We start from the raw sequence: 27,927 nt of genomic DNA, 5'->3' as shown, positions 1-27,927 counted from the left end.
TGCCTCCTGTATGATGTTACGAGCCTCCATCCATAGTTCTTAAGGCACTCTGTCCACCAAATCTAAATCCTTAAACCTGTTCCTCACTTCCACTGTGTATTCATAAGGGATTTGATTTAGATTGTATCTTACCAGCCTAGTGGTTTTTCCTACTTTCTTCAGTTTAAGCTTGAATTTTGCTATAAGAAGCTGATGATCTGAGCCACAGTCAGCTCCAGGTCTTGTTTTTGCTGACTGTATAGAGCTTCTCCATCTTTGGCTGCAGAGAATATAATCAGTCTGATTTCGATGCTGCCCATCTGGTGATATCCATGTGTAGAGTCGTCTCTTGTGTTGTTGGAAAAGAGTGTTTGTGATGACCAGTTTGTTCTCTTGGCAGAACTCTATTAGCCTTTGCCCTGCTTCGTTTTGAACTCTTCATTTAATTCTTACATCTGCCTGGTTTTCTCTCCCTTCCCAACAATCACTGTAATCTGTGGGCACTGACCACCCTTAGCCCTAGCTGAGGTTGACATGAATTCAGCTGTTTCTCGTGCAGGATCTAGTAACTTCTTTCCTGAGGAGTTTCTGCTATAGGATGCTTTGCCTCTACAAACATAATTATCAACACTAGCTTGCTAGGATCTTAAAATTTGATACCTTAACACAGGAAGCTTATCTCAGTCTCTTTTTCTCTGTAGTTGTGGTAAATATGTCATACTTTCTCTTGATTAGTTTTGAAAGGTTAATATCCTGGCATGCTATCTTCAAAGCTTCAAGAATATTCAAAGCTATTGAATATTGATGGTCCAAGTTTACATATTCAGTGCAGGCTATTCTCTTGGGCCAAGCCAGATAGGACCTCAAGTGCTTCTTTATATTTAATGTGCAGGTTTTTAAAAGCACAAATAGCATTAGTTGAAGGGGTAATAATTATTGTGTTTACAGCAAGCTGATAGGGGGAATTTAACTCTTTATTCCCTTGCTGTGTGCCTGAGAAAGTCCATTATCTGAAGCTGGTATTTGCATGGCCAGAAAATCCCCCCATTGCTGCTAAAATGAGGGATTTTCCTGAGGATTTCAGCAGGGGAAGAATGGGTTAAATCATTCCTCCCAGCTGCTGTAATCTCAATAATTACCAACTCCCCCCACCTGACATTAGCATTTCTAAAAACCTGCCTATTAAATGCAAATCCAATATTAAAGTCAAGCAATAAACTCTCTGTTCTAAGTATAATGCCTTAATTATTGTTGTCTTCAAACTTGGAAAGATAGCTAAATGCCTCTCTGAATTTTTGTGGTGATTTAAATAGTATGACAGCCCCTTTAATGTGGTAATGCCTCTATTTCTCCCTTACAGACCTGTGTGGAAGCAGTAGCACAAATATTTCTAAATGAATAATCGAAAGGAAGACATGGAAATTGCCTCCCATTATCGTCATCTCCTTCAAGAACTCAATGAACAAAGACAGCATGGCATCCTCTGTGATGTTTGCATTATAGTGGAGGGAAAGATTTTCAAGGCTCACAAAAACATTTTACTTGGGAGCAGTCGCTACTTCAAGACACTGTACTGCCAGGTGCAGAAGACTTCTGACCAGGCAACGGTCACTCATTTAGATATTGTAACAGCCCAGGGGTTTAAAGCAATCATTGACTTCATGTACTCTGCACACCTTGCATTGACCAGCAGGAATGTTATTGAGGTGATGTCAGCTGCTAGCTATCTCCAGATGACTGATATTGTTCAAGCTTGTCACAATTTCATAAAGGCTGCTCTTGACATAAGCATTAAGTCTGATGCATCAGATGATTTTATTGATTATGAACTTGGAGCAACCTCCAGCAGTAGTACAGATGCTTTGATTTCAGCAGTGGTGGCTGGTAGGAGCATATCTCCCTGGCTAGCTCGGCGGACAAGTCCTGCAAACTCCTCTGGTGATTCAGCCATTGCTAGTTGTCATGAAGGAGGAAGCACATATGGAAAAGAGGATCAAGAACAAAAAATGGATAGTCATGATGACATTTCATCCCAATCTCTGTGGTCTAGTGATATGGGGTATGGATCCTTGCGTATCAAAGAGGAACAGAGCTCTCCATCTCATTATGGAGGAAATGAGTTGCAGTCTGCCAAAGATAGTACAATGCAGAATACTTTTTCAGAACAAGGCGCTGCAGATGGATGGCAGCCTACTGGGCGCAGAAAGAACAGAAAAAACAAAGATACTGTGCGCCATATTACACAGCAACTGGGAGATGACAGCAGAACAAGCTCTCCAGTACCACCTTTTCTATCTGCCCAAGGATGGCCATACAGTAGTCGTGAAACAAGTAAGATTTTTTCTTTCTTTCTGTCTCTGTAGAATCATATCATGTGATATGTATAATCATTCATGTGAATGCATAATCATTTGTGGCATACTAGTTAAAAGGCCATAAACTTTAATGGTTCGATTACTTGTATAGTAGCGTAAAGGATATGTCTTGCTTTTCACTTGAGATCCAGCTCCGAGGGCCTTCTGGCAGTTCCCTCATTGCAAGAAGTGAGAGTACAGGGAACCAGACAGGGGGCCTTCTCGGTAGCCGCACCCGCCCTGTGGAATGCTCTCCCATCAGATGCTAAGTAAATAACAACTATTTTACTTTTAGAAGACATCTGAAGGCAGCCCCTCAATGCCAGTAACTGAATTTATTAATGAAAACTTGTGAAAAATAATTATATTAGGCCTTAAATAGATAAATTAACAAGAGAAACACAAATATTTCTGTACCAGAAAAAAAAGCTTTTAAAAGCTGCATAACATGTTCTCTGAAGTAGCAGTGGTACGAAGTATCTTTGAAAATGGAAATCCATTTATGTAAAAGAACGTACACATTTCCTGTTATATAATAGTCAACATCTCAGTTTCTTGAAGATTTTATTCAAATTCTGTGTATTGTACTTGTGTCTTTTTATACAGCAGTGCCACCTTGGGAAACTTTCAAGCTTAAAAATGTTGTTTCATATACAACGTGAAGTATAACCATGTAAATTATGTGTTAAATGTTTTCCTGTAGCTTTACACTGGCTCTTAGAAAATAAAATGATTACTTACCGGAATGCTTTCTTCCAGTCTGAATTTTGAAGAAGGTAGATGTAACCCCTTTGGTAACTGTCCAGGGTTGTGTGTAGGGCCTCCATTACTGCCCAAATCAGTCACATCAAAGCACGGCATACCTACAGTGGAATTACTGACTGTGTTGTCAGTTAACCTTGGAATATCAGCTCAGTTCAAATTTTAGGTCTCTATCAACCTCCTTCAGTCTTGGTGGTTGATGAAAAACAGCCAGTCAGCTGCAGCAGTTTACATTAAGGAAGTACAGTATGAGACTGTTTCCAAGCTCAGTGTGTATTAGCTTTTAGTCCATCACTGCAACCAGATGTAAGGCAAGCCTATGTGGTAGCATGCTATAAACTAATTCACACTGAGCATTGCACACACCAGCAGTTGACAGAAGACTACCTGCATACGTACTTTTGGGGCTAGAACTCTGTGTTGTATAATGACAGTCTGCACTGTAAGTGGTGCAATATATGGAGCACCAGTTAAAGATTCAATAAAAAATCCTACCATTTTGCAGTTTTGATCCTGTTTGAATAGATTTCATACAGATTAATCTAAAAGCCACAGAAGGGTTATCTCTTAATTAGGATGAACCACAATTTCATAAAATGTGGGTGATAGACTCCCACAGTGACGTTACTGCTATTTCCCTCTCATACAGTTCTTACCCAAATAGTCTCAACCTACCTTTCATGCTTCAGATCATGGCTTTCCTCACTGGTGTACACATCTTTTACATATAATGCTCCTCCTCCTTGAGGAGATTTCACCCCTCCCATATCCAAGAATCTCCTGAGGAGTCTGCTGATTCTCCAGAGAGGAGGAGGCGTGTTCTGCTCTCTACTTATTCTGCTCCAGCACCAGAGTCAGTCAGTCAGTCAGTGTCGGAGAGAGAGAGACTGAGTGTTAGAGATCGTGTGTAGAGATAAGGTTGCTGCTAAGAGCAGCTGCAGACACTCAGTGCAGTGCAGCATTCATTTATGCTTAGACCTATTTAGCTCTGTATATAGTTGTATAATAGTTGTAGATAGAATAAAGAAGATATTCTACAGAGCTGCTCTCCGAGTTGTTTATATGCTCTGCTAGACTCTGCTGTACTCTGCTGTGCGACGACTGTCTTCTTGTGGGAGTGAATCCGGTGCTCACAACTCTAAGCTGTGAGTCCACAGCACTTTGACGTGTTCCTGTGCAGAAGGTGGTCTCTGGAAGTGCTACCCAGCTCGCCTAGCCCAGTCGGGGCTGAAGTGGATGAGTCCAGTTGGTGGCACTGGCTCAAGGGCGATGCTGACACTCCTCTCTTCCTGTTTGGTCTATTGCTTTTGAATAGGTTATGCCCCTCAATTACTGCTTTCCCAGTCATGAGTCTCATTCCACCACGTTTCAACAATGCCTTTTATATCATTTTTACCATCCTGTATTAAGAGCTCAAGTTCATCTTATTTCTTGTGCTCTGTGCATTAGTATAGAGACAACTGAACATCATTCTTGGGGATATGTGAGTAAGGATAATGTTAGTTGCTGTTATTGTTGTTACTTCTCCGTGATTATTTTAACTGGCCTATATTTTTTAATTTGTTTTTTATTGGTGGGTACCTTTGGTGGTTCTACCTTTGTTATATCAGTTTAGATTGGTGCTTTATTATGGTGTAAGCTTCCTTCAAGGAGCTGGGCCCCAAAAGGCAACCATATAAAAATATATACATAAATTAAGAAGCATGGAAAAATACATTGTTTTCATTGGTCTCCTTAACAAAATTTGTAAGCCAATGCATAGTGCAGATTTTCTTCATATCAGTAGTTGAGAATCAAATGAAGGATTTAGCTGGCTTATTTTTAAGCTTTTCAGTCTGCTTTTCAGTGCTAATATAGGCAGAAAACTATCTTTCTAAATTATTGATATGCATGAAAACAAGGATTTTTTTGAATTGCTGAAAGAGTAGCATTATTATTTTTTTCCTATTGGGTCATTCACATATATTAGGGATATAGTTTTATAGGATTAAGTAAATACAAAACCACTGGGCTGTAGGATTTTGTGGTATTAAAGTCTGGCACTGTAGAGGTCAATTACCTTCACAGGAAGAATGGGAACAGTTGAAATCTGAAGAAGTGTGCATGCACACAAAAGCTTATACCCAGAACAAATTTAGTTGGTCTCTAAGGTGCTACTGGACAATTTTTTATTTATTTCAACTGCGTCAGACCAAAACAGCTACCTACCTGAAAGTTTAAATATAGTTGTGTGTTAACTATTCTGCTTTTTTCTGGCATGTTCCTTTCTTTCCTTTCCTTTGAATACTCAAACATTACTTAATCTATGTATTATTAAAAAGAAAGTAGATTGCTTTGGGAATTGACATCTACAAACACTCCCACCTGCACCTTTTTTGAAATGTTTTTGTATCTATAAGCTTTTGCAATGTTGATTTTCAGATGACATTAGATGGTATCTGACTAAGTCATCACAGGAGCAGATCTACTGAAATCAGAGGACGTCACTTGATTTCAATGCCCTGTTCAGCATGTGACTTAGTCACATCACCCAGGAAGTCTGTGATTGTTAATCCACGAAAAGGAAGACCCTGCTTTGGTGTGCCCATAGATGGAAGTTCATATACACGCTGTGTTCCTAGCTGGGCTTCCTGGGCAGATTTTAATGTGGATGCAGATGTTCCTTTTGAGCAGGGATTGTGGTTTTACTTTGTTGTCCTGTCACACTGTTAGTATTCAAGGAAAAGTAATGTGAACCGGGCTCTAAAGGAAACAAAAATGTAGTAGAACTAGTCAGGACAGAAAACATACTTTATTTCAGATAATAAGGTTTATTGAAGTAAACATTTTGTTAGTTTATTTTTAAAAATCAAGCCCTGCACAGGGCTGTATTTTAATATAATGCAGTTGGCTAATTCTTACCACACAAACAGAATGCTCCTCTGAATGCCCTTGTCATATGGATGATACATTGGTGATATTATCAAGGGAACATTCTTGGGGCTGATTCGGATGTTATTTAAAGGTTTATTAACCCACTACATGGCTGTCCCTTCCACATACCGAGCCAAATGTGCAAAGCAACATTCTGCCTCCCTCCACTCTGCTGCACACATAGGCCAGAGTGAAATCTCTTGTATATTACACTATTCTCTTTTTAGTTTAGTTTAAGTTTATATTGCAGTATTAATTTTTGTTTTTAATTTGATGGCACTAAGCAGAAATATAATTTTCAGAATGGCCCATCTTAAAAAGAGAGCTTTATTTTAAGGTTATTAAATCTGAGTTTCCAGTTAATAACTGCCCTGACTCCTTACAGTACCAGATGGAGGAGGGTTTTCAATTCGTATTCCTGCCATGTCTCAGGTACAGCTCCCACAATTTAATTAAGTTTTTCATTTATCTGTGTCAACTTCTATCAGCATTGTATCATAGTTCATGGACTTGCCCTTCTTCATATTGCAGCAGTAAATTTAATCTTGGACAGTACAGTTCTTGGTTCATCAGCTCCATGATGTGGGTGTGGAAGAAGAATGCTGAGGCAGGATAACTAAAAACAATTTTTCTGCCCAACCACCATGATAGGTTGCTGTTTACTATGTACTTGAAAACTGTTTGCCTTCTACCTGCTAAGAAAGGAGGTTGGGAGAATAGTAGTGGGGTGGTTCAGGGATTATTGAATGAAACTGATTTCTTAGATCTGGAATGTGAAATCTCAGGCCTAGAGGCCTCTCTGTTTTGCCCTCAGGATTCTCCTTAGGCTATGCCCCTCTATAGGCCACACTTTGATTGAGTGCTTTTGTCTGGTTCAGTGTGTTTGTGAACTGTGATAATGCCTCTTGGATACCTGGGAGGAGGGTGGATATGTGGTATATGTGTATGTGTAGAAGCCTCAAACTTTTGCATAGCTGGAATGGAATCTCTTGTAAAAAGGTAGGATTCTCATCCATTGCTCAGCCCATTTTTGCATCTGACCCTGCCTACCACTGCTATGTGGAACTTAGAAGGTAGGCCATGAGAGCATATGGATCTTGGGCTGAACGAGGTTCTGCTTCCCTAACCTAGATCCTTTAAAAAATCTGGGTCTGGATTCAGTTAGCCTGGCGCACTCGTGGCAACCAGTACAAGGACTCCTGCTAGTGCAGGGGGGGCTCTCCCCCCCCCCCCATTACGCCACCACAGCTCCCCCAAATCCTTTCTGGATGGTTAGGAGACTCAGAACTGTGCTTGGAGGGAGGAGCAGAATTGTTCCATTTGGCAAGTAGAAATGCATTAATTAACAGAACAATCAGAAGACCATGATGTGATGTTGGAGTCATCCCCTGTTTCCCAGCCTGGTTCTAGGGCTGAGGTGGCCTTCTTTCCTGCTGAATGACTGTCACCTCTTGGAACCAGAGCAGGCAAGAGTTTTGTTAGACCTCAGTGACTTTTGGTAATATTGAATATGATGTTATTCTGGTCTGTGTGATAGATACAGGGCTTGCCAACAATGTTTTATGTTGGTTCTGATCTCTTTTTTTAGGATACAGTGGTGCTGACAAGCTTCTTCTTGTCTCCATGGCATGCAGTTTGCAGGGTTGCAGTTTGTTCCAATGCTGTTATAGTCTACATGGAAACACTAGGAAACTTTGTCTGGAGATTTGAGCTGGGCAGTCATTAGGTGTGCTGATTACATCCAGCTTCTTCTGCTTCTAGGAAAGATGTTGAGATCCTGACTCATTTTCTAGGTGATTGTAGGATGAGACCTGACGATAGATCATGCGACTCTTAACCTCCGGTTTTTGGGTTTGAGCCCCAAGTTGGGCAAAAGATTCCTGCACTGGAGGGGGTTAAATCAGATGACCCTCATGGTCCTTTCCAACTCTACAATTCTATGATTCTATGAAACTAATAAAGTGAAACATAAATCGGATGAGATGGGTATTCTGTTGGTTAGTAAACTTGATGATGTCAAAATTGTCAAAATCAGATGACCATGAGGGTCATCTGATTTAACCCCCTCCAGTGCAGGAATCTCTTGCCCAACTTGGGGCTCAAACCCAAAAACCTGAGATGAAGAGTCGCATGATCTACCAACTGAACTATTGTCACGTCTCATCCAGGCTCTTCTGAATGAGATTGTGCTGAATGAGGTGTGTGTGTAGCTTGGGAGTGCTTCCAAATCTGACATTACTCCTGGATATCTCTAAGGTGACTGTGGCCAGGATTGTAGGCAAAGCTTTGGCTACATCCAGAGTATAATCTTACAAACTCACTATTGTACAACTTCACTGTCTCGCAGTTTGTTTCCCGGCCCAGTTCGCAGTACTATCTTCTTTGCCCTTGAAGCTGTTTGGGGCTAAGATAACATTTCTAAAAGATCACCACCTCTCATTTGAGCCCACCCACCTTCACAGTTATCAGGGGAGACTTGTTTTTTGTTCCTTCTATATCTGATGTGTGACCAGTGGTAGGTGGCAGCACTCAAACTGCCCAGGAGTCTTGATTAATCTCCACTCTATCTGCAAGGCTAAAACAATTACCGTATTTTTTGCACCATAACACTCACTTTTTTCCTCCTTAAAAGTAAGGGGAAATGTCTGTGCGTGTTATGGAGGGAATGCCTACGGGTGGCATGCCTACGGATTTTCCTCCTCTAAAAACTACGTGCGTGTTATGGTCAGGTGCGTGTTATAGAGCGAAAAATACGGTATGTGGGTGTATATTTTGCATTAGAACAATTGTGTGGGTGTACTGGTTCTTGGGGAATCTGATCAATATCTGCTCTGGTATCTTACAACTGTTTAGAAGATTGCTTTTGGTTTTTCTTTCAGATTATTTTGGTGGTGATTTATTTTTTCCCCCAGAGAGAAGTAGTGTATAGATATTTAAATAAAATAAATTAATAGGACAAGATGGGTCTAAAACAAGCTTTCTGAGGCTTCACTATATTCCGTGCATAGTTTGTTGAGACATGCACACTGTTTGAAGCATGTACTAGTCTGTTGTACAGTGGTACCTCGGGTTACATATGCTTCAGGTTACAGACTCCGCTAACCCAGAAATAGTACCTCAGGTTAAGAACTTTGCTTCAGGATGAAAACAGGAATTATGCTGCGGCGGCAGCGGAAGGCCCCATTAGCTAAAGTGTTGCTTCAGGTTAAGAACAGTTTCAGGTTAAGAACAGACCTCCGGAACGAATTAAGTACTTAACCCGAGGTACCACTGTATTCATAATGTTGTGAAGTTGCAATATGCTGTTGGAATAATTGCAACTGAGCAAGTATAAAGGGGGCATTAAGGTTCTGTTTGTCCATAATGATATTGCACTATTGAGTGTGGTATAGAGTGTCTTCAGCAGCAGCCACATTTCCCCAGATGTTACTGCTACTATTTTAACAGCAAGAGAGTTTATTTTGCAAAATGAGTGCATAACTTTGCAAAAGTGTGTACTGCACAAATATAGCAACAGTTGTATTATAGCATCAGATGAAGGTATCAAAAAACTGGGGAAAAGACAAAGTAATCTCAGCTCCTTCATTTTAAGCAGGCTTATTGATTCTGATGCTGTGGAATGATGGATGGAGGAAGTGCTACAAATGTACATATGGCTGAGAGGACTCTATTGTGATATGTTTACTAATGTTGGGTTTTTCTTCCACTTAGGTGTGGATCTGACAGGGGCAGAATCCAGCAACTCTGACAGCCGAATAGAGAGAGTGGACCTTTATGCAAATGTCGAGGAAGCACTCCTAGGAGGTGAAGCTGGTTATCTCTCTCAGCCTCTTACTCCAGAGAAGGAAGATGCGCTCCAGGCTGTAGCAGTTGCTAATCTGCGGGCAGCCCTTATGAGCAAAAACAGCTTGTTGTCCCTGAAAGCTGACATGCTGGGAGAGGAAAGTTCTCTGCTGTTCGAATACTTACCCAAAGGCACACATTCACTGTCTTGTAAGTTGCTGTTCCTTTGTACACTACTTAAAAGTTAAAAGCATTCATAAAGGAGTTATTTAAAAAAAACAGTTCTAGTCACTCTTATTTTATATCCTTGTATGGTGCATCCCAAAGTAATGCAAACTCAATTATTTTGAGTGCTATGCATGTAGAGTCTTAACAAGGTGATACTTGGGCCTAGCTCCCACAAACAGCAGATAAGTGGAAAACCTATGCCTTAATTATACCATTTCATATTGCAGATGATGGGCTTGCACAGTTAAGTGTTGCGCCATACAGAAAAATACCCTGCGTGTAGAAGAGTTATAGCCTTGCCTTCCTCCTGAAATATTAGCTTTCTATTCTTAGGTATCTTTTTCATGTGAGGCAGAGTAATTCAGTCATGCAAGATCGTGATCTGAAAAGGTAGCTAGACACAGGTTTTTACTATGTTACCAGCAGATTTATGACAGGTGGCCCTTGGTCTGTCGAAAGTTGCTGGTCAGATAGTGGCATTTGTAAGTAGATTATAATTGGAATCTGCTCCCTATCAGCCTCATGAAGGGTAATCTTAAATTGACAAGCATATATACACATGATTTGTAGAGGGGTGAGGTGAGAGGAAAGTGAAATGCAAGAAGAAGAAATAGAAAGCAGAACAGTTGAAAGCAGAACCTGAAAGCAAAACAGACAATAAGGCAACATTGGTGAAGAATTGGTAAGCTAATTCACACATCCCACTGGAGTTTTCTTTAGCTCCCTTGTTGAAGTATGGCCCCCTTAAGATCACTTAGAGTGCTCTGATTGATTGAAATCTATTAATTTTGGGGTATTAACATTCTGAACACAGTTATGTCCACTTATTTGTTTTGTGTAGCCACTGATCTACATAGAATGCAGAAGGGCAGTGCTGACAACAAATGACATATATTAAAGCTTGTGCCTTAATAAATTTGTAGTGGTTAAGGTGCCACAAGACTGTTTGTTTTTACTTAATAATGTGAATCCATAATCTAGGCTATGAATCTAGGATGGTTGGCAGTTTTTATTGGTGTGTTGCTGCTCATCTTGTTAGCCAATCAAATGCATACTTGTTTACCAAGCAGATAGGAAAAGGCATCCCTTTTTAAAGCTTTGCTCCATAATAAATCCTCTTGATATGGGATCAAAAACTAACAGATGGGGCTAAAGACACAATTAAGATGATTGTGTGTTCAGTATTTCCTAAATGACAGAAACATAAGGTCTTAAGTAAACATCATTTAATTTCTTTCACTATGGTACAAGTTTGGAGGTGGCAAAGAAGATAGTATGTGTGGGCCAAAAACACAGCGTGTTTGTTATCCAGCTAAGTCACACTCAGTCATGAAACAACTTCACTGTATTGATTGTATAGTTGTGCTCCCTGAATTTCACTTCTACTGAATACCATGTTCTGCCATTACCAGGAGGAATGGGGAGAGAGATGAGGTAACCTAAATGGGATATCAAATGCAACTAAGCTACTAAGCCCCCCACCAAGATATATTCAGCAGGAACTGTTGCCTAGCACAAATAGGGTAAAACTGTCAGTTTTTGTTTTGTAGCTTTGAGACTACCGTATGGCAGGCAGAATAACACTGTGATCTCGTGTCATTTGAAGTGTTTCTCAAGTGTTTATTGCATTGTAGATTCATCGAGTATGCTGAGCAACTTTTTATTTGTATTTCTCTTGCAATCCCAACATTTTAAATGTTTCCTGCTGCTTCGATATGACCACTCAGGAACTTGATGTGGAAAGGATGCCATGGCAGTGCTTTAGTTTGTGACACAATGGAAAGCAAAATGTAGAACTTGAACCTTTGACGTAGAAGGGATAAATATATGGGTTTCTTGATATTGGTGCCACAAATAAACTAAGAAGGTATTTGGCAGATATTTTTGTTTAATATTAGAAGAAGAAAAAGTGTTGGGTGGTTTTTATTTTATTGATTCATGGTCTCTGATGAGTACTGTTGCACTCATGTCTTGCATGTGGGTTTTCTATAGACATCTGATTGGCCACTGTAAGCACAGACTTCTAGAATGGATAGATAGGCCCTTGGCCTGATCTAGCAGGGTTCTCTGAATATTCTTGAAAACAGGTAAAACTTAACGCAATGTAGCTTTGGGTGATATCTTGAGTAATGTTTGAGTTTTGCTTATTTGCTGAAATTTAATATGCTGAAATTGTATATATTTTGATAATTTAATCCACTGGAACACATTAAGGTTGCAATCATAAGTAACTATGAGTAACTCAGTGAAACTTGCTTCCAAGTACATATGCAGTGAATCCAAGCTCATCTGGAGCCAGTGTGGTGTAGTGGTTAAGAGCGGTAGTCTCTTAATCTGGGGAACCGGGTTCGCGTCTCCGCTCCTCCACATGCAGCTGCTGGGTGACCTTGGGCCAGTCACACTTCTTTGAAGTCTCTCAGCCCCACTCACCTCACAGAGTGTTTGTTGTGGGGGAGGAAGGGAAAGGAGAATGTTAGCCGCTTTGAGACTCCTGAAGGGGAGTGAAAGGCGGGATATCAAGTCCAAACTCTTCTTCTTCTTCTTCTTGTATTTTTTAGATTTATTTTTATTTATGTATTTTATAGAAACATTCCAAAACTTTGAAACAGTAAATTAACACCTCCACTACCAAAAAACCTGATTTTTTTTAAACGTCTCTTGTAAGAGGGCAACAGAAAAGTGGCTTTGAACTATTTCAAAAATACTTTTCTATTTATCAGTTGAGGTAGTCTTTGGAGACTCCTCTCCAGATGCGTCCATCAATTGAGGTACAGTGAGTGACGACCAGGGAGAGCCTTCTCAGGGATAGCGCCTTGATGGAATGAGACTTACCTTGCACCTACGCTTTTTTGGTGTCAGTTTAATTTCCCAGGCTTTAAAAACTATTTCATCCCTAACTAATTTGATCTGATGCTGCTATTACCTCCTCCATTTAATTTTGCTGTATTGTGTATTTTTTGTAAGTCAGATTCTGTTTGGAAGGCAGTATGTACATTAAAATAAGATTTCCTTACCTCCTCTAGGAGGAGGTCCAACAGTTTTGGGGCTTTTGCAAACAAAAGGCTTGTATTTAGAATAGGTTTCTACTAACTAGGGCAATTAAACACTTGAGGGACTTCAAAATATTAAACTTTAATGGTGTCATTGTTTTATTTTATAGTGGAATCTGTGTAATGATATTTAGGTATTTATCAATCATTTTAATAATAATAAAATATCATTGGGACTTTATGGGAAGTCAGCAGTGGGCCCAGTATTTGATAACATGACATGAAAAAAGCATTATTAAAATAAGCAAATAAATTAAAAGCACCAAAATAAGTTCTTTATATGAGGCTGAAAGTGAAATGTGTCAAATTGCTTTCAAATCAATGCATTTGCAATACACTATTCAAGATTAAAACATGTGGAAATTACATGTCTGGAAACCTTTTGAAATAATATATATAATCTGCTGTGAACCCAAGGAATAGAGTGTAAGACTTGAAACTTTTGTTACTTCGTCCTTGCTGAGTGGCTTTTCAATGGAATGAATAATCTTGTATATAAATTGGGTGTTTGGATGAATGTGGTATGGAAACACTGTTGCTAATCCTTTGGCTCAGATGTGTTCTTAAACATTTTCTCTCTTATTATTTATGATAGCTTTTTGATATGTCTTAAGTTTAGTACCTCATGTTATTTTTTATGTCATCTCAAACTATTTATAGTAGCAACTTATGCATCAGGTTACATGTACATTTGACCTTAGGTTTTATAAATCAAGTGACAGTCAATGCATAAAAACCTTCAAAAGCTAAAGAAAAATGTTTGTGTTGTGGTCATTTTTCAAAAGTACTTTTTATAGAACATGTTTCTTGCTATACATTAATTTTAACAAGATTTAAAACATATATATTCTGTTGCTCTGATACTGCTATTTCATTCTATGCCTTCAATAGGATTGTGCTTCTTTCTTGCTTTTGCAGTTCAGGATAAAAGTTCTTTATAACCACCATTTATAATCAGAATTTAAATAGTTTTGTGGTGTGTGTATAATGCTACCTGATAGCTTAATCATCACACAATTTATTTTGATACATACACAGTTTTCTAAATACATTATTGGTAAGAAAAAGTTCAATTAACTAGTTAATCATACCTTAGTACTGGTCTGGTAGCCTCACACTGGTTCAGAGTGTGCCTGACATAGGTTCCTCTGTGTTACTCACCTTATTGCTACCATTTCAAGTCTTGGGATTAGGCTGTTAAGTCTAGTATTTCGTAATAATTAGTGTTCTATCATGTATGTTTAACTTAAATTCTGCAAATATTTGAAAATAAATTGCTACACATACTTCACGTTTTGTGTGAATAGTGATGTCTTGTGTCCCCAGCATATTGTACTACAGTGCCCTCAACACAAAAATATACAGTATCTGTACCTTGTGTATTTGATCGTGAGATTATGTTTGAGGCTGTATTTCATTAGTGGTCCCAGAACTCTGTGAATTAACTCAGAAAAAATAAGACTTTTCGTACCAAAATGCATTATTTTTGTGGGCTCTGTTTAAGCTGGATGCGTGTTGTTTTTGTATTACTTTCTCTAACAGCAACAATGCTAGTTATGACTAATTTAAACATACTAGTCATTATTAGAGTCTGATGTGTGCATGGGTCTCCCACTGCTGGCTGCAGCAGAGCTCCATAAATTCCTTTTCTGATTGCATAATTGCTAATGAGATGACTTGTTATGACAGTAAGAACATCCTTGTCCTTTTTATGTTGAAAATAATTTTTTGAAGTTTTAAAGAAATGGCAATGAATTAGTCACACACAAAGAACGGATCATTGTATCTTTTGAAAGTTGTTCTCATTTTTGTGCTGCCTTGTGTTCTTTTTCTTGTTTTGACTTCCTTTAGTGACCATTATGCTGCTGTGTGATATAATTCCCACCACACTTTTGGGTGGGGAGGCTATTTAAAACAGTCAATGGGCCTGGAATCTCTGTGGCACTTCGTTCACTCCCACTGACAGAAGATTAAGCTACAGCTGTTCATTCCCTGCCTTTTGTAAAACCACCAGCTGGTGCTAGTTCATGTGGGTGAGACTCGTTTCCTGTGTTCCTCAGGGTCTGGCACCAACTTGAATCGTTCAAGGGGTGAATGTGATGGCAAAGTGGAAGCATCAACTCCTCCTCTGCTGCCTTCATCACACCTTGCCACTCAGAGCCCCACTACCATCATCCCCTCTTCTGGTGAAATATCACCAGATACTGTGAAAAGAGTGATGCCTTCAACTCAGGTAATATTATAGTTATCTGGGGGTAATGCTAGTTTTTAAGTGTTATAAAACTTACAACTGAATTGTGTCGTCATGCTCAGTTTGCTATTCTTAATGTATCTTAGAATTTGGAATTATTCAAATTTGTAACAGACCTAGGCTATTTGTATTGTCCGTAATGTGGTACTCTCCTTTACCTTTTCTGCTTTGTGAAATTCTATCAAAATACAAAAAATGCACAGAGTAATTTGTTCCTTCTGTTCCAAACAGCAGTATGTTTATGGAGATATATAATACTAACTCTTGCAACACACTTAATGGTTTTGATCTTCAGATCCCTATATTATAGAAATACTTTCCTGAACTTTTTAAAGGAAACATAAAGGCCGGACTAGAAAAAATACTTCAGAGTCCTAGCAACCAGAATCAAGCATGTACAGAATTGAGAGCTTCCTAATGACCATTTATCTACTGTTTAAAAACTTGGGCAATAATTATTCTAAATATCAAAAAGCATGGCAGGAATAATTATTCTTCCTGTAAATGTATCTGGTCTTGTAAAATATATCATATATCATATATCATATATTATTATTATTATTATTATTATTATTAGTTAAACAACTGTTTCCCTGATTTTAAAAAAATGAAAGAAAACTCATCATCACAGACAACTTGATGAAAGTATTCAGTAGTAATTACATCTCCACCCCACCTCAACTAAATCACCCATTATGTCTCATAGGGAAGTACTGTGTAGCATACAAGTAATATTATGCAAATAACTCAAAACTTGAAAATATCCAGTAATTAATCCTTTTAAATTAAACAATACTAAAATGTAGTTAAGGGTGGGGGTGGATAAAGGAAACTGGAGCAGATAGTTTTGGTCGCGGATAGTTAAACAATTTTTTTTGGAAATGCCAGAATTTAAGAGTTTGGTGCTAAGGATCAATTAATGTTGGTATACAAATTGCCCTTCTGGGTCTCACTTAACAAGGTCTCTCATAACATATCATGGCCTACTTCTTGGCTTCATAGCCTTTCCTTCATGGTAGTGCTTCAAAATAGAAAAGTATATGCTCGCCTGGCACCATCATTCTATATCATTCTATATTCTAGGCACCAAGCAGTTACTTTCCTCTTTAACCAGGTCTTTAGCCTCTACAGTCATACCTCAGGATGAATACGCTTCGGGTTAGGCAAATTCGGGTTGCGCTCCGCGGCGACCCAGAAGTAACGGAGCACGTTACTTCTGGGTTTCGCCCCGCGCGCATGCGCAGACCGTCAAAATGATGTAACGCGCATGCGCAGAAGCGCCGAAATGTGACACGCGCAGACATGGGTTACATTCACTTTGAGATGCTCCGGAACGGATCCCGTTCGCATCCCGAGGTACCACTGTAACTATCTTTGGCCTCTTAGGGTGGGTGGGGTGTTTTAAATGTATTTTAAATGTCTTAATGCTTTTTTGTGCATCTAAGTGGGTTTTTGTTTGTAAATTGCTTTGAGTTACCTTTGGCAAGAAAAAGCAACCAATAAATTTAATAAATAATGATGATGACGATGACATGGCATACCTGTGAAGCTCTCATTTCTGTACAGAATCTACTGAACACAGATTTTTTGAGATCACAAAATGAACAAATATACAGATACTTAACAGTTCTTATTAGCAGTTTGGGTATATATTGGTTATATATTTTGAGCATACTTTTAGGTATGAACTGAAACATTGATTTGAGTAACTAAATATTTGTAATGAAGATTTGCAGAAGGAGCAGAATTACAGCGAGTTTTAGTAATTTACAGGTGTTAAAGTACTTGATGTTCTCTGTGTGATCATTAACATGATTGCACTTTTCTTTTGCAGGTCACCTATGATGGATTTCTAACACTGTGGCAGTTAGATAGTTCTGAAACAGGTAAATGGAAAGAAGGAAGACTGTATATTAATGATTCGAAGTATAAAACTTAAAATTTAATTTTTTGCATTTCCTTTTTTTTAGATATAAATGCATCACAATCTGAAGATGTGGACTTAGTCCACGAGGGTTTGTTCTTGGATTCTTCTGGCCACAAGAGGCTGAGCTGTGCTTTCTGCAGAAGATTTTTTGAATGTGTGGAAAAGCTGAAGGAACACATTAAGGAACACACTTTCCCCATGATTGTCCCTTTTGATGTAGTGGACTACTCTAGGCCAGTACTGGCTAACCTTTCTGAGCACATATCTCCAGGGCAATTTGCCCGTTTCCAGTGTCCAAAGTGTCCTGCTAGCTTCACACTAAAATCCAACATGGATCGTCATGAAAAAACAATCCACTTCAACAGGAAGAAGATGCAATGCCCTTGCTGCCTGAAACTGTTCCGAGACAAGACAGACTTAAACCGGCATCTTATGTCTGTGCACTCCAGTGAACGTTCGTTTATGTGTCTTTTTTGTGGCAAGGGCTTTGGTACCCAGAAAAACCTCAGTACTCATATGAAAGTTTGCTATCTGGGTTCTACACAGCCAGTATCTGAAGAGTTTCTGAATCGTATTGATCAAAATCAGGAATCTGATGATGAGTAAGAAAACTGTTGGGCAATGGAGAGAGTGAGATTAAACTCTTAGAAGTGTATTTCTTAGCTACTTTGACTGGGTAGTGCATTCTGATTTGTCAGCAGTCTCAGTGCTCAGTACAGTGTGAATGCTGAATCAATGGCCAGGTAATGAAAGAAAGTTGTAAACCTCTTTATCCCCAGGTTCTATGGTTAGGATTCAGACAGACATAAATCTAGGAGATGCTTCAGACTTAAAGAACAAATATAATTTTGTTATTCAGCAGTAATAATCTTAAGAGAAAATGTTAAAGAAAACATTTTTGTAGTCGAAACAAGATTATTCTTACAGACAGCATCCCATAGTCCCAGGGTAGTTCTGCCTGAGTTGCAGTGTCTTCTGGGTAGATATTCACTTTTAGATTTTAACAGTAGGTTCAAAGGATCAAAAGGTTTTCCATTCATTTTCTCAGCACATTATTTATTAAAAACATTTCTCTACCTCCTCCCCACATTATCTGAATGCAGTATACAGCAATATTAAAATATATATTCAAAAATACAGGGAGAAAATGCAACTGAATTAGTAGGACAGAGTTATAATGTACTTGGATCAACCACCAGCAAAGTTCTGGCAGCACAGATGTGGTAGAACATCTGCCTTGCATGCAGAAGGCCTCTGGCTCAATCTGCAGTATCTCTGGGTAGGGCTGGATGAAACCCCTGCCTGAGATCCTGGAGAATTGCTGCTAGTCGGTTTAGACAACACTGAGCTAGATGAACCAAAGATGTGACAATGTGAGGCAGTTTCCTATGTTTTTAAAAGGCATCTTTTAAATGCCTTTTTAAAAAAGCAGGATTGAAGTCACCTGCTGCTGAAGCCTGCTGGATTGGTTGCACAATTCAAATATCGGCAAATGAGTATCACATTCAAATGATGTGTCATGCAGTGATCAAGAGTAAATGTTTTGTGATATGCAAATTTCATGTTTATTGTAGCAGATTAAGAATGCATTATGCCTTTTTTAAAAAAACACCAGTTATCTCATTTGCATAACTTAGAGAAGCAGGACTTAAAGGAGCATCCCTTTTCTTGACTCCTAGCTTCACACCTGTATATATGAGGATGTATATGAGGGGTGGAATGCTAGAAAGAGTAAAGTGGGGAGACCAAAAACAAAGACCAGCATCCCCTGATATTAATTGTGATGTCAGGTGATTGATAGGTGTCATCTTTGGCCTGCTAGGGGTCAAGAAGATAGTGATCTGGCCCACTAGCCAAAAGAGGTTCCCCACCCCTGTACTAAATGGGCCACAGTATTTTCAAATACCTTCACCATCTGTGAATTGTATTCAGTTGTAATGAGTGTTGTAATACAGCTAGATGAAAGTGGATTTGGACAGTTAGCTCCCATAGAAATACTTCAAAAATGTAAAAACAACAACAACAACCCAATTTCTCTAAAATCTGTTGTTTCTTCAATCGGGTAGGCTACGCTTCTTTTGAATCCTAGAAATCAGGACAGTATAAATGAGAGACAGCCATGAAAATACTAACTTGTTTTTGGTGTAGCTAAAAGATGGACCTGGGTACCGAACCACCTTGTGAAAACAAGCACAAATCTTGGGCCATCTAGAGCACCCCTAAAACTGAAACCTTGCCGGCAGGTGTTATGATTCAAGGAGAAATGTTTCCCATTAATAGCTGCTTGAGAGGAATATTATATAGAAGCTTGGAGGAGGTGTCCAGAAATGGCCTGAAGACTAATAGTGAATAACTGGTGGGTAGAAAAGGGAAGCCCCCAAAGGAAAAATGATTTTGAACATTACTTATCTATATATTCCCATTCTCCTTGTGAAAAGAACTACAACTTGCTCCACAATATAAGATTTTTAGTCTTCAGGACAAAGGTATTTAGAATTTATTAAACTAGTTTCCCATCTTTGTCTATTGTTGGTACCAGTTCTCCTTTAATGGCTGTATAAAAATATTCCAAGGTGCTTCAATATTTTTTGTTCAGTGTTCAAAAGGAAGGCAGGCATTCATTTCTCATGATAATAAGAATCCTGTCCTCCTTAGGCTATGTTATTTCCAATTACAATTCTGGAATTTTTCAACTTAAAATTATTGTCTGTTCTCTGCTTGATTATTAGCTTACTGACTTTGCTTTGAACAACTGTAGAGGCCTCTCCCCCTTAATATTGTTTTTTGTTATGCTGCTGCTGTTGTTGTTGGTGTTGGTTTTGCTTTTCATTTTTTGTTGGTCCTGTAAAAATGTCCTCTAGTAAAATCATTTTAAAAGTACTTTTCACACCCTAGTCTTGTTAGGAAGTCCTGCTCTTGGGGAAAGTCGTCATTTTCTTTCTTGCTGCCTGTCAGCCCATGTCTTCCTCTTTTGTTTCTCCTCTTGGAGAACAGACCTACAGATATGTTAAGGACCAAATCCCTAACATTTGTAGAATAGAATATTGAGCAAAAGTGTGTGATATGTGCATAGAAGCCCCAGTGATTGGTAGAAGTGACTTCTAGTTTCACCTACCTTAGTCTTAGCTTCAGGTGCAAACTACCAAGGAGATAAATTACTACTGATTCCTCAAAATTGGTTTCTAGAGCTTCCTTAATCTCTCCAGTCCAGAGATTATGTTGGGTGACACTAGAAATACAATTTCTTGCTGGGGGTGGGGGGCAAAAATCCAAAGCCAGTTGGGGGAAAAACTGTATTTGGACCTTTTGCCTTTTGAATAACAAAACCCTTCTAAACTCTCTTGCCACCTCTTTCTTGACTAGCAAAAATTTGTGTTTGGCAGGGCATGAGCGTGCAAGCAAATACTTTTTCTCTTCCAATTAGCACAACTAGCCTGCCATTTTACCGTCTGGCAACTGCTGAATAATTTACTTTGCTCTTTGACAAACAGTAGGTCATGAGAGAAGAAAGCACAGCAGGGCAGACAGAGATCAGCACACAGGAGTTGAGAGGGAAAAAAGGGAAAGCTCTGTGTCTCTGAAGGAATAGCTCTTTTTTATTTGCTTGCATGATGCTTATTTTTTGCTAGTAAGGAGACAATGTACAGTATAAGGTGGTGTGGCTGAAACAAATAGCTACCCATGAAAGTCTCCTGTGTGTATCCCACTGATGTGGATGTGTGTAAAATGTTCCTAATGGGTAGTTCCTACTAGGATTTAGTGTCCTCAAAAGACTGGGTGGCCATTCCATGTACTCAATCCAGACAGGAGCAGTATCGTAATATTTGCATTATGACCACCACCATCAAAAAAATCATAAATCTGTGAGCTGGCTTTCTGTGGTTCAGTGTTAAACAATACTAAACAAAACAAAGATACAGAAATGGCAGGTTGCTGCCTAAAGATTCAGCATAGTATATACCCAGAATAAAAGACTTCAAGTGGCATCAGAACATAGAAACTTTTGGAAAGTGGCAAACACCATCTTGTCTTAACAGTGCCCTGACTGATGACCGTTCAGACGCTACATACTGAATTATGACCCCCTAACAGCCACACACACACACCCCGGCCAACTAGTCTTTTTTTAAGCATGAAGCTTGAAGGAAAAAGCTGGAATTCAGAAGCTAGCTGAGTTTTTCATTAATTCTAAGAAGGGTATTATGATACTGTTTCATTTAGATTGACACTACTTGGTTTTGTTGTCGTCGTTATTTATTAGTCGCTTTTCTCAGAAAAAAGAACTCCAAGTGACTTCCAAAGAACAAGTATAAAAACAGAATAAAACAATCTTAAGTACACAAGTATTATATATGCGTAGATCGAACTCAATCCCTCCCGCACGAAAAGATAAGCAGGAAATTAAGATTTAAAAGCCCGGGAGATAATGATGGTGCCAGGCATGCCTCCCTGAGGAGAGAATTCTGTAAACGGGGAGCCCACCATTCTGAAGGCCTGTTCTTACGTGTATAATAAAACTCTGCCTATCTATAGTGAACCAAATAATCACTAGCCATCCTGCTTCCTCTTAAAGACTGTCATGTTATAAACTGAATCCATTGCTTGAATTTATAATCCCGTTTATGAAAAATATTCAGTGTATAGCAGACAGTGTATTGATACAGTAGACTGGTTGATTTGTGTTTGATGATTGGTGTGTTCATTTTATACTAGAAGATTGGGTGATTTTTTATGATGTATATGATTGTAGGGATTACTCTATTGCAGGCATAGGCAAACTCGGCCCTCCAGACGTTTTGGGACTACAACTTCTATGATCCCTAGCTAACAGGACCAGTGGTCAGGGATGATGGGAATTGTAGTCCCAAAACATCTGGAGGGCCGAGTTTGCCTATGCCTGCTCTATTGGAAAGGTTAGCTAAGGGGAGTCATTGAACAAGTAATTTGAGCATACCACCACCCCGGAATTGTTTCCTTGTGTTTCCACTGTATCATTGAGATTATAGGGGGAAAGTGCTATTTCACAGCAGCAAATCCAATGAAATTTATTCCATGCTTTGCTCAGTCAGTTAAGCAGGTGTGCATTAAGGGCAGCAGCATAGTGAACATTCCTGCTCCATTATACATTATAATAAATGTATATTTTAAAACATCTTAACATTTAGTTCTGCTATGGTCCTGATTGTGCAAATCAAATTTAATTGATTAGGGCTGTGCTGTTGGGCCCTCTTGAGGATAAAGGAGGCAATTTTAACCTTCTGAGAGTGGTCATGTTGCAAAATGAAGTAAAAGTTTATTATTACTGGTAGTAAGAAACTTGCGTGAGTAATAAGTAGGGCTTCAGTCCTAATTCATTTACCTGAGAATCGGCCTCAGTAGTGCTTACTTATGAGTATACGTGGTTAGGGTTGTACTTTAAATTGTAATAAAGCTCCAATCTAGTGTGCTACAATTATTCTACCAAAGAGGTTTTCTATTTTTAAAAAAGTAAAGCCATAAAAAGTACCTCAGAAACAATACTTGAACTTATAAGAACACTGTATGTTTTGATAACAGTAACACTTTTAAGATGCAAAAGTATGCATTTTGTGTGAGTGAATGAATGAATGAATATATTTGCAAAGTGAATGATTTCTGAAACCTTTTAAAGGTTAACAGCGTTACTTGTAAATAAATGTTCATTATTATGGTGCTATTTACAGAGTGTTGCTCTATCATTATTTTGTCCTTGGTGACACTGATAATGACTCTTATAATCTAATTGGGATGCAGTGCAGCAGCATCTTTTCTTAACGCAAACCCAATTGAAATGAATTATTCTTTTGTACAAATCCAGTGCTTTCAAAAGTAACGATGGATAAAAGAAAGGTGCAATGGGTGGAGGAGTTCTTGATACCCCCCTTCAGCTGAGGAGTGAGCCCAATTTATTTTTTGACAGTTAGAAAGACAAGTACATACCTACTAGCAAATCAAACACTGCTTCGACAGTGAACCTTTCTTCTTCTTCCATTCATGTCTGTTTTACACGACAACCCCCATTTTTATTTTCTAAAGCACTGGATGCATCTGACCATCCATCAACTTAAACATTTTAAAAATAGCTTTTATTAGAGCACGAAACTGGTCAGGGGATAAAAATGGTATTTCTTGGTGACATGAAGGACCCCAGCCAGTCAATGCTGTTTACAGATCGCTTCTCTTGCAAATCGCTTGTATATTTTAATTGTGTTCATTAGGCAAAAAGTATGCTGTAAATGCCTGTACTATAGCACCTTTACTAAACTATTAAATACTTCCAGATATGTTTATTGTCACTACTGTGAAATTCAGAAATAAGCTGTGGAATGAATGTAATTTCTAGTGGTGCTCTTGTTTTACAGAGCTAGACAAAGGTGCATATTTGAAATGGGGATTGTTTTAAATAAAATTTTAATTGAAAAATGTATTAACTGTTGCCTCTCCTTGACCAATGCATTGCCAAAGTTTGCTTGAGGAGGAAAGTTCTTTTTGCTGACAAAGAAATTATAAAACTTTAAGCACCTAGACCAATAAAATACCAGTAGTACATAGTAAAGAATTCTCTAGTCTAGTTTGCTGGTCCCATCTGCCTTTCAAAAACGTAAATTGCTATATTGTATTTTTCATTTGGTTGTGCATATATTGTGTTTTATAGAAAAGATTAAACAAGGTTTGTAAATAAATTAATACAGCAAACTGAACTTTTTTCCCTGGATTCTGCTGTGGTGCATTGTGGAGAACTCTGCTTTGGATTTTAACTAGTCAGTTAAGGCTGCAGTCGTATGCACACTTACCTGACAGTAAGTCTCATTGCATTTATAACTTCTGAGCAGACATGTATAGCATTGCACTACAACCATGCCTAATAATGCCCATGTGAAATGCAACTGCATGCAAGCCGTTCCCAATGGCAAGATTAACTTCCCATGTCATATAATGTTTGTGTATTTCTATTTTCTGTGAGCCATCTCACAGACATGCAAATACAGTAAGTAAGTAAGTAAGTAAGTAAATAGGTAATAGTTGGTGCATCTGACTTGTGATACATTTTTACCACGTCTAGCTTAGCATGGATGGCCAGGGTGGTTCTCTCCAGGTGCTGTTGGCCTTCAACTCCTATCAGCCTCAGCCCACAAGGCCAGTGGTTAAGGATGATGGGAGTTGTAATCCTGCAAAATATAAAGATCCACACGTTCCCTACACCTGCTCTGCAACATTAAACCAGCCATGGGAGAAAGCTGTCTGACCAAGCTCATTTCTGTGGTATATGGAGGCTATGAGCAGCATTAAAAGCAAGCACTATCTTCATAGTTCCAACATGAATTATAAAAAAACCCAGTTCCAGCTGTTCCAGACTTTACAAATGTAGGGTGCACACACAGAGATTCTATTTCAATCAGAATTTTTGCCCAGTTTCAGCACAGAAACTGCCTTGGTTGCCCTCAGTCGGAAGAGAAATGAGAAATGTGTCCCTATTAATTCTCCTTGATCTTTCAACAGCTTTTGATACCACTGACTATGCTATCCTTCTGGAGTAGCTGTCCCAGTTAGGGGTAGGTGACACTGCTTTGCCCTACATGGATGATCGTTTCGAGGGTGATGCTTGGCAAGTGGTCTTTGGTCCCTAGAGCCTTCAGTGTGGAGTTCCTCAGGGTTCAATGTTATCACCTTTGGTGTTTAACATCTACAGTTAAACTGCCGTCAGCAATATGCTGATAACACACAGCTCTACTTCTCCTTTACATCTGCAGGTGAGGCAGTGGATGTGTTGGACCGTTGTCTTGCTTCAGTAATGAACTGGATGAGAGCCAACAAACTGAAGCTCAGTTCATATAAGACTAGGCACTGCTAGTGGGTGGTTCCCTAGACCAGATGGGTGGGAGCTTGCTTGCTCTTAATGAGCTAACACTCCCTCTGAAAGAGTGGTTATATAGCTTGGGGGTGCTCCTGGATCTTTTGCTGTTGCTTGAGGCTCAGGTGGCCTCAGCATGGAGTGCTTTCCATCAGCTCAGCTGGCGGCCCAGCTGCACCCCTATCTAGACAGGGATAGCCTAACTTCTGTCGTCTATACACTGGTGATCTCTAGGTTAGATTACTGCAATGCGTTATGCGTAGGGCTGCCTCTGAAGAAGGTTCAGAAACTTCAGCTGTTGCAGAATTCAGCGGCCAGGTTGCTCAGTGGAGCAAGACAGTTTGAGCATATTATACTGATCCTGGCCCAACTGCACTGGCTGCCAATTAGTTTCTAGGCCCAATTCAAAGTGCTGAATTTGACCTATAAAGCCTTCAACATCTCAGGACCTCAATTCCTCAAGGACTGCCTCTACCCATATGAACTGACCCAGTGTTAGGATATTTCCGTTCCACCTTAAAAGGGAGCAGGCTTTGTGAGTAACAGAGTCTGCGCATGTCCTGTTCACAGGATGTTTATGCTTGCTGTTTCCTTTCGATTTCAGTCGGGTCGAGATGATGACTCAGAACGGTCATGTTTTTCTTTGTTCTGTTCAACGCTAAATAAAGTCTGTAAATATGCTCTTCTGCTCTTCTGCGGTGCAAGCTTTCTGGCTGTGTTTCTGCTGATAAAGGATGTGCACGAGCCTGGAATGTGGCAGTCAATTTCCAAGGCTTCGTGTCGCTAATTGCTGGATCTGCGTGGCTACAGAGATCGATGGACGTCCGGCAGCCGGCTTGGGGCTCAGATGGACGCTATCTCCCTGGCAGTATCCCAACAACAAGGTTTCGGGCCCAGATTCACAGCACCTACAGGAGAGTAAAGCTGCAACAGACTGCGTCTGAGAGGTATGTCAAAAGAGAAAGAGAGGTTTTTCTCTGTTTACCTCGGAAGGAGCCTTTGGAACTCCGGCAGATTAATGGCTCTGGGAGCCAAGCCAGAGAGTTTGTGATTAATGGGCTGCCAAGATAAGGAGTCTTTGAAGGCATAAGAGACTCCCGGCTCAAAGGAAAAGCTGAAATGGAGTTTTTCCAAGCTTCTCAGGCTGAGGAGTGCCCAAAGTTAAATCGGCACAATTATGAAACCTGGGCAAAATGGTGTGAATCTTTGCTGCGTCAGTTTGGGGTGTGGCATACCGTTTCTGAGCCCCCCCCAGTTCCTCTGACAGAGAAATGGGAGGCCGAAAATTTGAGGGCGATTGACATAATCGTCTTGTCCGTCTCTCTGGAGGATATAAAGACGCTAGCTGGCAATCTGACTGCACGTGGCATGTGGAATGCTTTGATGAAAGCTCACAAGCCAGTCATCCCAGCCCAGAGTTTGACTGCATCGGAGGTCCTAGCTGTTTCCCAGAATGCGAGTGAATGCAGGGATGCTGAGGGCACCGGTTGCAAGCTGCAGGGGGAGCTGACCGTCACGTCATCCCAGGCAGCATTCCAGCCTCCAGGGGGAGCCAAGGAGTCGGCAGCTGAGAGCTCTGTTTCTCGTGGGAACCAAGGTCGTCGTCTTTGCAGAGGCCGGAAGGCCAGAGGTAAACAAAGACAGATGCCTGCAGATGGCCAGAAGCAGAGGGAGGGTGAAGAGCCCGCACCAGGGAAAAACAAAGCATTGTTTGCTGGCACAGCTTCACCAGAGGCTAAAGGCACGTCTGCTGACCAGAAGCAGGGGGGCAAGCTGCAAAAGCCCACGCCAGTGGAAAACAAGGTTATGTTTGCTGGCACTGCTTCACCAAAGGCTAAAGGCACGTCTGGTGGCCAGGAGCAGCAGGGGGGCAAGCTGAAAAGGCCCACGCCGGTGAAAAACAAGGGTTTGCTTGCTGAAAAGACTGCTCCAACAGCCAAAGGCAGGTTTATTATCGATTCAGGTGCGAGCCGCCACGTTTCGAAGGACCGCCATCTCTTTATCTCCTTCAAGCCTCAGGAAGGTGAGATCCACCTGGCTGACGGAAGGACGTTGCAAATCGCAGGAGAAGGGACTGTGAAACTTGCAAGTTTGCACACAACCATCAGCGGTGTACTTTATGTTCCAGGCGCTGCAAGCAATTTGCTAAGTGTCCCACAGCTTACTGGGCGTGGTTTTCAGATTTCCTTCAAGAGGAGCGTCTGTGTCATCAGTAAAGGCAAAGAGGACTATTTGCATGCAAAGTTTATGGATGGTTTGTTCCATATAACTTATGGTGACACTGCTGTTGTATCTAATGCTGATTCTTGTTGTGTTGCACAAACTAACCAAGTTCTTCATGCAGGATGCATTCATGATGCACATCGAAAGTTTGGTCATCTCTCTTGGAAGGCACTGGCCAAGATGCCAGAGGTGGTTGAGGGTTTGAACATCAAACCCTGTAAATTTCACATGAAATGTGTATCTTGTGCAGAGAACAAGGTGAAGGTTGCTCCAAAAGGCAAGGAATCTAGCAGGCAGGCTTCCAAGCCCTACCAGCTAGTGCATGCGGACCTGGTTGGTCCACTTACGCCCTCTTTAGGGGGAGCAAGGTACTTCATGGTTCTAATTGATTCTTTTTCCAGGTACATTCATGTGTTTTTGCTCGAACAGAAATCGCAAGCGTTTCCGAAGTTTAAGGCATTCTGTGCTTGGTTGGAGAATGCCCACGGCAAACGTATCGGCTGTTTGTTTACCGATCGAGGCGGGGAGTTCACTTCTCAGCAGTTTGAAGCTTTCCTGACTGAGAAGGGAATCCAGCATGACTTGTC

At 40.0% G+C, this 27,927-nt stretch overlaps 1 protein-coding gene across 4 annotated transcripts in view; it reads left to right on the top strand.

The window, feature by feature from the left end:
* Positions 1-27,927, top strand: part of ZBTB46 (zinc finger and BTB domain containing 46) — a 55,787-nt gene that overhangs the window by 12,808 nt on the left and 15,052 nt on the right. For 2 of the 4 annotated variants that reach the window (XR_013987916.1, XR_013987917.1), the window contains 5 exons: positions 1,340-2,310; positions 9,720-10,001; positions 15,130-15,302; positions 17,155-17,206; positions 17,291-17,849. Coding sequence is in view for 2 of the 4 variants with exons in the window: in XM_081011175.1 (XP_080867301.1) it covers positions 1,374-2,310; positions 9,720-10,001; positions 15,130-15,302; positions 17,155-17,206 (1,444 nt within the window). In the remaining 2 variants the exon portion in view is untranslated. The remainder of the gene's footprint in view (positions 1-1,339; positions 2,311-9,719; positions 10,002-15,129; positions 15,303-17,154; positions 17,207-17,290; positions 17,850-27,927) is intronic. The other 2 variants (XM_081011175.1, XM_081011176.1) reach the window with 2 other exon arrangements.

Source organism: Podarcis pityusensis (genome assembly GCF_964106645.2).
Source record: "Podarcis pityusensis genome assembly, chromosome: 6".
Lineage (NCBI taxonomy): Eukaryota > Metazoa > Chordata > Lepidosauria > Squamata > Lacertidae > Podarcis > Podarcis pityusensis.
The sequence above is the reverse complement of the archived record's forward strand: the minus strand, read 5'-3'. Positions and strand labels throughout refer to the sequence as shown.